Source organism: Tupaia chinensis, unplaced genomic scaffold, assembly GCF_000334495.1.
Source record: "Tupaia chinensis unplaced genomic scaffold, TupChi_1.0 Scaffold000278_1, whole genome shotgun sequence".
NCBI lineage: Eukaryota > Metazoa > Chordata > Mammalia > Scandentia > Tupaiidae > Tupaia > Tupaia belangeri.
In genome coordinates, this window is record NW_006159761.1 from 1,270,166 (window position 1) to 1,282,183 (window position 12,018).

The window sequence follows — 12,018 nt, forward strand, 5'->3', positions numbered from 1 at the left end:
TTATTTTAGTCGCTGGACTTAGCTAGAGATGATGCTGGAAGTGAATTGTGCAGGGGACCCCCGATGAGTGGAGACGAGTCCTCGGCCTCCCCTCCATCTGTCTGCCCACTCACATCATCCTCCCCTCCCCCCACCCGCACACTCTAGAGAAAAGCATTTTATTCTTAGAACGTTTGCTCATAAAACTTTATATGGAGAAAGGAAAATGCAGATGAAGCAAATAGAAAGTTTTCACCCTAAGTTGACTTGTTTGAAGCGGAAGCAGTGAGGCAGTGCTGACTCCCTGGCATGCCCCAGTTCCGAAGGACCAAGTGAGGATGAAGTGCTTGGGTGAGCGGCCCAGAAAGGTGGGTCAAGGGTTGCACCCATGATGTCCTGATGTCCACAATGAGAAAACTGACGTTGTGTCCCTGCAGTCAGAGAGTGTGGAGAACTGGACCTCCCGCGGCACGTGCTCGCGAACTGCAGCCACCCCCTGGGAAACTTCTCGGTCAGCTCGCAGTGCAGCTTCCGCTGTGCCGAAGGGTTCCGGCTGGATGGGCCCAGCAGGCTGGAATGTTCCGCTTCTGGAAACTGGACGGAGATGCCCCCGCAGTGTGTAGGTGCGTAGGCCTTACCCTTCCCGCCGTTGCCGACGACCAGAATTTCAGGTGTGGTGGAGGAGGAGCAGAAAGGAGCCTTCTCTGCTAAAAACCATGAGAACCTACCTTAGAGGGAACATCCTGGTCATCAGTGTCACTTGACAACAGGAGTAACGCTCGATTTGATTCTCATAGTATTTTTTTATATCGAGTGTGGTCATCAGTTGCCAGGAGGGAGGAAGGGCCCCTTTCCTTTGTTAATTACAAATGAACAGAGAACAGTGATGAGGACTTAAGGGTCAACCATTATTAGTTTGATAGTTTTACTTTGCTTCTTAAATGAAAAGCAAAGGCGTTTGGATCGTCCCAGACAACCACTGAAAGTGCCATTTCACCAACTGAGGGCATCGCTTTGAGTGTGGGGAGGCAGAGCCGCTGCAGAGCCCGGGCTCCCAGGGTTACAGGGCAATCCGCCCAAGGACTCACACCTCTGCCCCACGGTTGTTTGTAGCTGTCCAGTGTCCACCCCTGAAGACTCCTGAACGAGGAAGGTTGACCTGTCTTCCCTCTGCTAAGGCCTTCCAGTCCTGGTCTAGCTGTCGCTTCAGTTGCGAAGAAGGATTTGTTCTAGTTGGGCCTGAGGTGGTGCAGTGCACAGGCTCTGGGGCATGGACGGCCCCGGCTCCGGCGTGCCAGGGTGAGTTTCAGGCAGCTGGGGTGGATGGTGTCCACTGCCCCTGTCCTCCCTGGAAGTGTGGATGATAGCGGCCAGCTTACAGAGAAGCCAGAAGTTAGCTGTCCTTCCACGGCCACTTGTCTAGACTGGCATGGCTGGGAGGGGAAAGGTGACAGACTCTGGAAAAACTCAAAGATCATTTTGTTCCCTTAAAAACTCGCAACCCACAGCAGTTTCGGGATAGGCTCACTTAACACATTTCACATGAGAGGAGAAAGTAAGCATTTACATCACAGGCTACAGGAGACACCCCAGCGCGGCAGGTTTATCGCGGCACCAGGAAAGGAGCACCTGGTGGAGTCCGAGCCTTTAAGAGCCCAGGTCGCCCAAGGGCTGGCACTCTCAAGTCCGGTCAAACACAGGAGGGCCTCCTGCCCGGTCTTGCCAGCTCACCTCCATTCCCAGAGGGCTCCTGCTCGCCGTCTGTGGGTGGGGCTTTTCTCCTTCCCCGTCCCTTTCTCCTGCCTTATCCTCACTGTCCTCCCCAGCTGTGCAGTGCCAGCGCCTGGAAGCCCCCGACAAAGGGACCATGAACTGCGTTCACCCGCTCGCGGCCTTTGGGTACGGCTCCAGCTGCACGTTCGGGTGCCAGGCCGGCTATCGCGCCAGGGGGTCAGGCACCCTCCGCTGCGTGGGCTCCGGCCAGTGGACAGCGCCCCCGCCGGCCTGTGAGGGTAGGCGTTTCCTTTATTGGCCCTAGTCCCCAGGACGGCGTCATAGCACAGGAAGACCAAGGGCCCTTAGCCCCGGGGTGGCCTCGGCCAGCTGGGAGAGAGGGGTGGATCCACCAAAGCGGCGAAGCTGCTCCTCTGTAAGACGGGGCTGGCCGCTGCTGGGTGGCGGCCCCACTGCATTGTGAAAGGCGCGGGGTCCCCGACATGCGCAGAACCGAGCCTAGAACTGGGCACGTGATCAACGTGAGGTTCTGCCTTTTCCCCTTCCGGCCTTCGGCCATTAGTTGAGGGGACTTCTAAAAGTTCAAGGAAAATGGAAATGAAGTATGAGGTTATTTTGGTGCCTAAAACTCAAAATTTATGCACAGATTTTTAAATAATATACACTTTTTCCATGAACTTGTGAAAACTCCTGGCAGGAGGAATGGTGGTCCATACTGAGAGAGTGGTGGCCATGAGCACCACAGTGGAGACCCCCTCTGGGATCCCTGAACGGTCCTCATGGACGGCCCCAGTCAATTACAGGAACCGCACAGCTGCGCTTGCAAGTCAGGGGCAGGCGAGGGGAAGGAGCCAAGGAGGCTGGATAGGTGCCCCCCCAGATCTGGGTCACCAGCCCAGCTCTGTCCTGCTGGCTCAGAGAGTTAGGGAAGTGGGGTAACATTATCTCATCCGTAAACTCACAGAGAAGTGTCAAAGCCTCTGGTCCTTAAATCCCTGATTCTGTAAAAAGCAGAGAGCCAAGCCCGGGTAGAAGGGTGGTCTTTATGCTCTGTGAGACCTCAGGTATGGCCTGGAGGTCACCAAGGAGGAGCCGAAGGAAGCCGGTCTTACCAGAACTGAGGTCACCGGGGCTTGCTGTGCTCAGGAACTCGGGCCACGCTCACTTGGCACTGACAGGCTCATTAGGATGATATCCTGTGTTCGGAGCCAGAACCCCTCCAGATGAGGGGGCTTCTGAAAGTTCAAGGAAAATGGAAATGAAGATCTCGGAGGAGAGTCAGCACTAAGCTCTGCTAGCCCAGCGTTTCCCATCAAAGTCTGCCCTTTTTCTCCTCTGTCTGCTGTCTCTCATTCAAGAATGTGTCAATAAATACTCAGCGAGTACCCTGGGCGTACCAAACACAGGGCCAGGCTCGGGGACAGCGCTGTGAGGACGGGCCCAGCTTCTGGAGGCTGTCAGGGAAGAACGCCATCGTGCCTAAACACAAGAGCTGGGGGCAGGCAGGGTGACGCAGTGTCAGCTGAAACCTGAGGGGCAGTGAGAGCGAGTTGGGCAAGAGGGGCTTGAGCAGGTGCTCCCAGCAGTTTCCCTTTTGCGAGGGGAGATTTGAAGTTCTGAGCACATAGCCAAGGGGGTAGGAGAGTGGCGTCACCTCCCAACAGGCTCTTCTGCCCTTGCACACCCCAGTCCCTGACACTGTTTTCTGTGCAGCCATCACATGCGAGCCGCTGCAGCGTCCTGCCCATGGGACCATGGCTTGCTCCCCGTCCTCAGGAGTGTTTCAGCACAGCACCAACTGCAGCTTCCACTGTGCCGAGGGCTTTGTGCTGAGAGGAGCTGACCTGCTTCAGTGTACCGACACGGGGCAGTGGACAGCACCACCGCCAGTCTGCCAAGGTATGTGCAGCCCTGCCTTTCTCTGCACCTCTCAGCCGGAGGGTCAGCACATGCATCTAGTGCTGTCATCGTGTATTTACAAGGCCCTTGACAAGAACCTCCTGAGCGCCAGGCCTGAGCACTAAGCACTGGGGAGGACCTTCTGAGTGCCAGCCCTGAGCACTGAGCCCTGAGCACTGAGCCCTGAGCACTGAGTCCTGAGCACTGAGCCCTGAGCACCGGGGAGGACCTCCTGAGCACCAGCCCGGAGCACTGAGCCCTGAGCACTGAGCACCAGGGAGGATCTCCTGAGTGCCAGCCCTGAGCACTGACCACTGAGCACTGGGAGGGCCTCCTGTGCACCAGCCCTGAGCACTGAGCACTGAGCACTGGGGAGGACCTCCTGTATGCCAGCCCTTAGCATTGAGCACCAGGGAGGACCTCCTGTGCGCCAGGCCTGAGCACTGAGCACCAGGAGGACCTCCTGTATGCCAACCCTGAGCACTGAGCACTGAGTACCAGGAGGACCTCCTGTATGCCAACCCTGAGCACTGAGCACTGAGTACCAGGAGGGCCTCCTGTGCGCCAGCCTTGAGCATTGAGCACTGAGCACCGGGAGGGCCTCCTGTGCACCAGCCCTGAGCATTGAGCACTGAGCACTGGGAGGGCCTCCTGTGCACCAGCCCTGAGCACTGAGCACTGAGCACTGAACACTGGGGAGGACCTCCTGTATGCCAGCCCTTAGCATTGAGCACCAGGGAGGACCTCCTGTGCGCCAGGCCTGAGCACTGACCACTGAGCACCGGGAGGACCTCCTGTGCACCAGCCCTGAGCATTGAGCACTGAGCACCAGAGAGGACCTCCTGTATGCCAACCCTGAGCACTGAGCACCGGGGAGGACCTTCTGTGCGCCATCCCTGAGCCCTGAGCCCTGAGCACCAGGGAGGACCTCCTGTGTGCCAGCCCTGAGCAGTGAGCACTGAGCACCGGGGATGAAATGCCAGCCTCGCCCATCTCAGGAATGGCAGGCTCACCTCAGCATGGTGACCTGTGCTGTAAGGGTTGTGTCCTCAGCACATGTGGGTGGGTGACACGTGAGTGACTAGGGAGTGGGGCCTAGGGGAGTGACACCTGAGAACGGCACGGGACTGTGCTACAGTGGTGGACAGGGCATTTGGCCCAGTGAGCTCTGCGACTCTCTGAGCTCAGTGACCTTGGTAAAGAGGGTCCTTTATCTGCCTTGTCTACCCACTTCATGAGCAGGTGCAAATTAATGTGTGTCCAAACTACTTATTTTTTAAGGGAGAGATTTTTGCTATAGGGTGCATGTGCTCACTGAAGAGACAGAGAGACAGAAAGTGAGAAATCACCCCCCTCTCCAGAGGGGATGGCCACGTCACAATCCCTCCTCCTCCACTCTCCTCTTAGACTTTTGGGTATGTGTGCACACGTGCCTGGTGTGAATTTCAAGTCACTGGGTCTAGAACTCAAACCGTGGTGGACTACATGGGAGTCCAGTGACATAACCATTCTGCTGGTCCCTATAAAACTGACTTTAAAATGGCTATCAGACCCAGCTACAGTGGTACAAGCAATAGACCTCCCACGACAAGAGGCTGGGGCAATGTGGGAGGCCTAGGCTGGGACCTGAGCAATCTGAACAGGCCCGTACAGTGGTGAGCACCTGGCTGATTGGGAAGCTGGGGCAGAAAGCTGCAACATCTCTCTTTCTCCCTCTCTCCTTTCTGCATATGTCTGTTCTCTCACTCTTTCATTAAAAAAAACCCTGCTATCAGATTTGTAACTAAAGGAAAAACAATGATCATGACAATATTACCATATGAATCATTTTTTTAGAGGTTTTTGCTATAGGGCACGTGTGCTCGCCAGAAAGAGAGACAGAGAGACAGAAAGCGAGAAATCACCCCCCAGTGGGGGTTGGCCACGCCGCAATCCCTTCTCCTTCATTCTCCTCTCAGGATCTTGGGCATGCATGCACATGCGCCCAACATGAGTTTAAGCCACCAGGTCTGGGACTCGAACAGCAGTCAACTACATGGGAGTCCAGCGACATAGCCATTACACTAACTGCTGGTCCCACCGTGTGAATCATTTTCAACATTTTGCTCTTAAAGGAGAGCTAAGGCACTAGGACTAGTATTATTTTTTTAAGTGTGGCCTGACAGAAAGTCCTGTTTCAGAGGTGCCATATTGCCATTTGCTGGGCTGCTTGGGTGGCTTACACCAAAGAATGCCCTGATTTTCAAATAAGACAGTGGTTTACAGGCAGCGTCTCAGAGATGTTTGTATACCATGTTCATAGCAGTGTTATGACCGTAGTTAAGACAGGGAAGCAGCCCAGCATCCCTCAATGGATAAACAAAATGTGGCACAGACCCAGAGTGGATATTATCCGGTCTTAAAAGCTAGGGGATTCTGCCACATTTGAAACTCGAGGACGTTATGCTAAATGAAATAAGCCAGACAGAAAAACAAACACTGCATGATTCCCTTTATACACAGTGTGAAGAGAAGCTAGAATCGTAAACACAGAAAGTGGAATGATGGCTGCTAGGGAAGAGGAGGAATGAGAAGGGGGAGGGGGGGGCTTAGTGCTTAATGGCACAGAATTTCAGCCTGAGACGAGTAAGAGGTCCGGGACGGGGGGTGGCGATGGTTGCACTGTATGGGTGTCCTTGGTGCCGCTGAGCTGCACACTTACAGGACTAGTTCTTTCTCACTTTTCCTCCTTTGCTCTCTGTCTCTCTCTGGAGAGCATGCATACCCTCGGGCAAATTTAAATAAAAAAGTAACTACATACATGGTAAATGGTCAATTTATGCTGTATGTATTTTTACTACACTAAAACAATGGAAAAATACAAAGAACAAACGAGGCAGGAGAGGAATAGAGGGCCATGCGTCATACTGGCGAGACTTAGTGAGGGTGATGGGAGTGTTATGGTGTGTCTGGGACACAGAGACACATGCAGCCCTTCGGCAAATATGAAGGGACCCTAAGGGACCGCTTCGGCCTGTCCTGTCTCCTGTCACCCAGGACAGACGCTGGTCAGTCACTCAGGCCCCTGGAGATGCAGTCTCGGTAACTCCCTGGACAGGCCTCCCAGTTCCCACTCCGCACTTCAGGTCCACATGGGTGCGCGGCTGGGGAGAGCCTTGTGCCGGCTGCCGTGGTGCAGCTAGTGCCGGCAGGCACTGCTGCTGCTACGGCCACTCCGGCTGGCGACTTGCTGAGCACCTGTGTGATCTCGCTCAGTCTGTGCACGAGGTACGCGATTGCCACGTAAATGATGAGAGGCAGCCTAACACAGGCAGGGCGCGTGTGCCTCTCCGTACGGGGTCCTCTAGTTCACAGGCGTACATTACAGTGCCTGCTCTCTCACTTACCATTATACACCGAGATGCCTCCTGTGTATTTCCAAGGTGAAATACTTCATTTAAGTGACTCTTTTTTCATCTAGTTTGTTTTGTTTTGCTTTGCCATAGGGTGCAGGGACTCACAGAGAGAGACAGAGAAAAGAAAAGTGAGAAATCATCCCCAAGGGTGATGGCCATGCCATAATCCTTTCTCATCCAGTCTCCTCTTGGGATTTTGAGCATGCACACACATATGCCTGGCATAATTTTCAAGACATCAGATCCGAACTTGAACTGCGGAGTCAGCCATGTGGGATCCAGCACCTTAACTGCCATGCCACCTGCTGGCCCCTTAAGTGATGTTTAATATTCCTTCTATAGATTCACTGTAATTTTTCTCAGCTCCATTTTAGTGGCATTTGTGTTAATTTTCAAGATTTTGCTCTAACAAATAATGTCTTGATGACAATATCTGAATTGCTTTTTACCTTTTTAAAGATTTTTTGCCATAGGGCACATGTCCCTGCAAGAGAGATAGAGAGACAGAGAGAGGAAAAGCGAGAAATCATCTTCCAGCAGGGATAAACACACTGCAATCCCTTCTCCATTTTTCTTTGGGGATTTTGGGCATGCATGCACATGCATATGATGTTATTTTCTAGCTGCTGGGTCTGGGACTGGAACCGTGGTCAGCCGTGTGAGAGTTCAGAGTCTTAACTACCACACCATCTGCTGGCCCCATGATCCCTGTTTTGTGACTAAATGATAGATGTATATGTTTTATATTCCCCATTCTTTTTTCCATTCATTGTATCTAATTTTTAGTTACATTTATGACAATGACAAATAATGCTTTTATAAAGCAAGATTTTCATTTATAAAATTTACAGAAACATATAATAGAAAAATGAAAAACATCCTCATAATTACTCCTATACTAAAACAGATAGTTAGCATTATGAAATGAATTCTTCCAGTATTTCCCCCACTTTATTATACTTTTCCAAAACCCTATGTAGTAAGTATTTCTATGAAGCATATACCATTTAACAATAAAGTTAAAAGAATAAAACCCCAAATATTTCTGCATTATTTGCCATGCCTCCATTTTGTACAGACTTCCAACATCTGAGTGAAAGCAGGCGGAGAGATGTTTTTTACTGAGAGGAAACCACTTGCCCTTCAGGTCACACACAAATGCATGCACGTGCACACGTGCGCGCGCCCATACACACACACACACACACACACACACACACACACATACACACACACCCCACTGGTAAGTTAGGTCAGCTGTAAGTGAATGAATGAACAAACAAAAAGGCACCGCAGGGCTGCAGTCCTTCCTCCCCCGGGACCAGAGCACGGCTGACCGCTGGAGTCAGGGAGTTGGAGTCAGGGGAGGGCCACCTTCCTGTTTGGCATTTATACTGGCTGCTCTGAAGCCCAGATCTATCATGAAGCCCACGCAGCTCTGGGGAAAAACAGGGAGTCTTGAGGGGGTTGCCACCATGATTGGGACCCTTCTGGGCAGGCTTGTGCAGAGTACAGGTTATGGTTGCTCCACACTGCCTGGCCTGCCGGCGTTGCACAGTGAGGAAGTGCTACTCACAGGGCTTCCTGTGACCTTCCAGTTCCCTTCTGCTTTTAGTCCTTTGTTTACTCTCACTGGACTCTCACCCTCTTGCTGGTGCTCATCAAATGCAATGCCCAGGGCGGGGTGGGAAGGAAGGTGCCTCAGCTCGCAATCCACTAGCTGTCGTAATACTTCTGGGCGAAGGCTGTCAATTTCCCTTTCTAACGTCCCCTGAGCCCTCCACGCCCAGCCCTGCTGGCTAAAGGCAAAGCAGAAAGAACTAGAAAGGGGCTCCCCAGCACCGGCACCGGGGTCCTCACACGCAGCCCTCCCCTGACTATCCCTGCAGTGTATAACCTCCTGGGGTCCCTCCCCCACCTCACTGACACCCTGACTCAGGACCGGCCTGATGTGCCAGGGGCTGGAGATGAAGCAGTCAGTTCTGTGGATGATGAGTTCTCATTCTCGTTAATTATCAGAGAGTAACTTACAAGTGGGGGCTGGGGGTCAGCAGAGGTCACTTTGAAGGCTCCAGCTGAAACAATGGGTACCTCGGGAGGAGGGCATTGTTCCAGGGCTGTGAGATCAAAGGTGGCAAGGTCACCAGCCCCCACAGTGGAAGGACAGGGAGCAGGAGTGCTGGGCTCTGCTCCTGATCAAAGGGCCTCGGTTGCCCTTCCATTGTTCAGGCCAGCAGCTGCAGCCTGATCTTAATTACAGGGCAGCAGGTAAGAAGTTCCTCCCAGAAATCCAGCTCAAGGCTGGTACTGAACGGCTTCAGGGCACAGCAGAGAATCACCAGAACACTCACAGGACAGTTCAAGTGGCAGACTCTACTAGGTCTCCGGACAAGTGGGTCAGATCATGGGAGTGCAGCTGGAGCGGGAGAGAGATCGGGGGAGAGAAAGGTGTAGAAAACGCGCTCAGGGGACCAGGTAGCATAATGGCTATGTCGCTGGAATCCCATGTAGTCGACGGTGGTTCGAGTCCCAGACCTGGTGGCATATACTCATGCTGGGCGTGTGTGTGTGTGCCCAAGATCCCGAGAGGAGAATGGAGGAAAAGGGATTGTGGTGTGGCCATCCCACCTGGGGGATGATTTCTCACTTTCTGTCTCCTAGCAAAAACCTCTCCAAAAAAAGAAAAAAAAAAAGTTCTCAGAACCTCGTGACTGGAACACGGTCCCTGGGACCGTCCTGCACTGTGTCTGGTGCTGCTTAGCCAGGTCCCACAGTAAAGCTCACCCTGGACTGTTACTGAGTCTTCACTTTCATGTTTTGCCTGGGCTTTAAGGTTTTATTAACGGGCAGAGGAACATCTAAAAAAAACTTTTTAAAGAGGTTTTTGGCATAGGGCACGCGCACTTGCTGGAGAGAGATAGAGACAGAGAGGGAAAGTGAGGAATCATCTCCCGGGGCCATGGCCATGCCACAATCCCTTGCTTCTACATTCTCCTCCTGGGATCTTGGGCACACACACACACATACACCTGGTGTGATTTTCAAGCCACCAGGTCTGGGACCTGAACTGTGGTCAGCCATGTGGGAGTCGAGTGATGTAACCACTATGCCATCTGCTGTGCTGAAAGCCACATCTCATATAGTGTCTTCATTCATTTTTTTTTTTTTCCAGTTTTGCCATACGGTATGTGCGCTCATCAGAGAGCGATGAGAGGAGAAAAATGAGAAATTCCCCCCTGGGGAGGAGTGGTGGTCATGCTGCAATACCTTTTCCTTCATTCTCCTTCTGGGATTTGGGGCATACATGCACATACACCCGGTGTGTTTATTAGGTCACGGAGTCTAGGGCTCACACTGCACAATTGGCCATGCAGGGCCCAGGCGCCTGAACCACCATGCCAACAGCTGACCCCACTCTTAATCCTTACAAATCCTGAGAGTTATTTCATGCAATTCACCGAATTTTGAAAGTAAAGACACGGAAGGATACATGGCTTGCCAGAAGTCACAGAGCGTGATCTCCAGCCACAGTGGGTCCCCTAGCACCTTGCACACAGTGTATAAGCTGGCAAGGAACGGAGAGACCCACCTAACACTCTTCGGGAGGTGAACACCCGGAGTGGTCTGTGGCTGCTGCCATGGGAGGAGGGAGGAAGAGGGAGAAATTGGCCGTTGGAGACAGAAGTTACTTTGCGTGCCTCCTTTCTGCTGTAATTTTTAAATTAGGGTTTTAAATTTGATCTCTCCATAAGCTTATCAGATAGCTTAGGATAGTTGCTAGGCATGGATTCTACTTTTTCTCATTTAAAAGGTGAGACAACTGAGGCCCCAGAAGTTTGTCTAGAAGTACAAGATTTGGATCCAGATTATTTCTACCAGCTGTGGAGGGAGGGAGGAAGTATCTGATTCCATTTCTTATTTCCAATTGCTTGTCACTGTTTCCCGGTGAGATCATCATGTTTCTGAAGAAGTATCGGGAGGCAGCAGAAATGAGCTGCCTCTCTGTCTACCCCGTGAATCCCCTGTCCAGCCCTCTGTGGCGGCAGCTCAGGATGTACCCTGTCCACTGCTGCCGTCTGACGTCCCCACAGCCCCTGCTGGTGAGGAAGCCCCAGGGAATGACGCTGCCACACGCCGCCCTCGGGTACTGAGAACGCACACACTCTGTGGCTTCAGGGCACCGAGTTCTAAAATGGCCCCTTCTCTTCTCGCCATGCCCACCACAGTCATCACCTGCACACGGCCACTGAGCCCTCGGAATGGGACGATGACCTGTGACCAGCCCCTGGAAGACTCCGATTACAGGTCCACGTGCCACTTCTCCTGTGATGAGGGGTTCTCCTTATCGGGGCCCGAGAGGTTGGACTGCACTCCATCCGGACTCTGGACCAGCTCCCCGCCCACCTGTGAAGGTACACGCATGGTTCTGTCTTTCTTGGGGTTTTTATTTTATTTTATTTTATTTTTGAACAGAATAGTCTTTACTTATAAACAAAACCATACAACATAGGTTTTTTTAAAGCAACAGAAACCTTTCTTACAGTGCAGTTTTCTGTTGGAACCCCTAATCAATAATAGAGAGAAAAGCAGAGCTTTTAGCATGAGGCTGCCTGGGACCTAAGGACTCTGCCCCATGAGCCTTCCTCCTTCACATAGTCACCGTACTTGTCTTTTTTTATTTTCTACCCTAATTCACTATACACCATCACAACACACCAATGAATTTTCCATCCAAAATACACTGTGCATTGGTTCAATCAAGCACATCAACATACATGTTCTCAGCAAGTAATTTTCCAATTCTTACATCCTGCATACCTTGCCCTTTGTCTTGCCATCCCTGATTCCCCATCCCCCACCCTCTGCTATGTCCCATCTTCCTCCTCCATTGTCCCTGGCATCCATGGTTGCCCTCCATGCCTTATGCCCCCCCCATTCAATTGTTCTGCCAATGAGCTTAATTAGTCTAAATATATCCAATAGCTAGCACAGCTGACACATACCTATACAT

At 52.1% G+C, this 12,018-nt stretch overlaps 1 protein-coding gene across 2 annotated transcripts in view; it reads left to right on the forward strand.

Annotated features, from left to right (window-relative positions):
- Window positions 1-12,018, forward strand: part of SELP (selectin P) — a 51,481-nt gene that overhangs the window by 18,686 nt on the left and 20,777 nt on the right. For both annotated transcript variants that reach the window (XM_027772489.1, XM_006150112.2), the window contains exons 5-9: window positions 417-602; window positions 1,093-1,278; window positions 1,806-1,991; window positions 3,427-3,612; window positions 11,234-11,419. In XM_027772489.1, coding sequence (XP_027628290.1) covers window positions 417-602; window positions 1,093-1,278; window positions 1,806-1,991; window positions 3,427-3,612; window positions 11,234-11,419 — 930 coding nt within the window. The remainder of the gene's footprint in view (window positions 1-416; window positions 603-1,092; window positions 1,279-1,805; window positions 1,992-3,426; window positions 3,613-11,233; window positions 11,420-12,018) is intronic.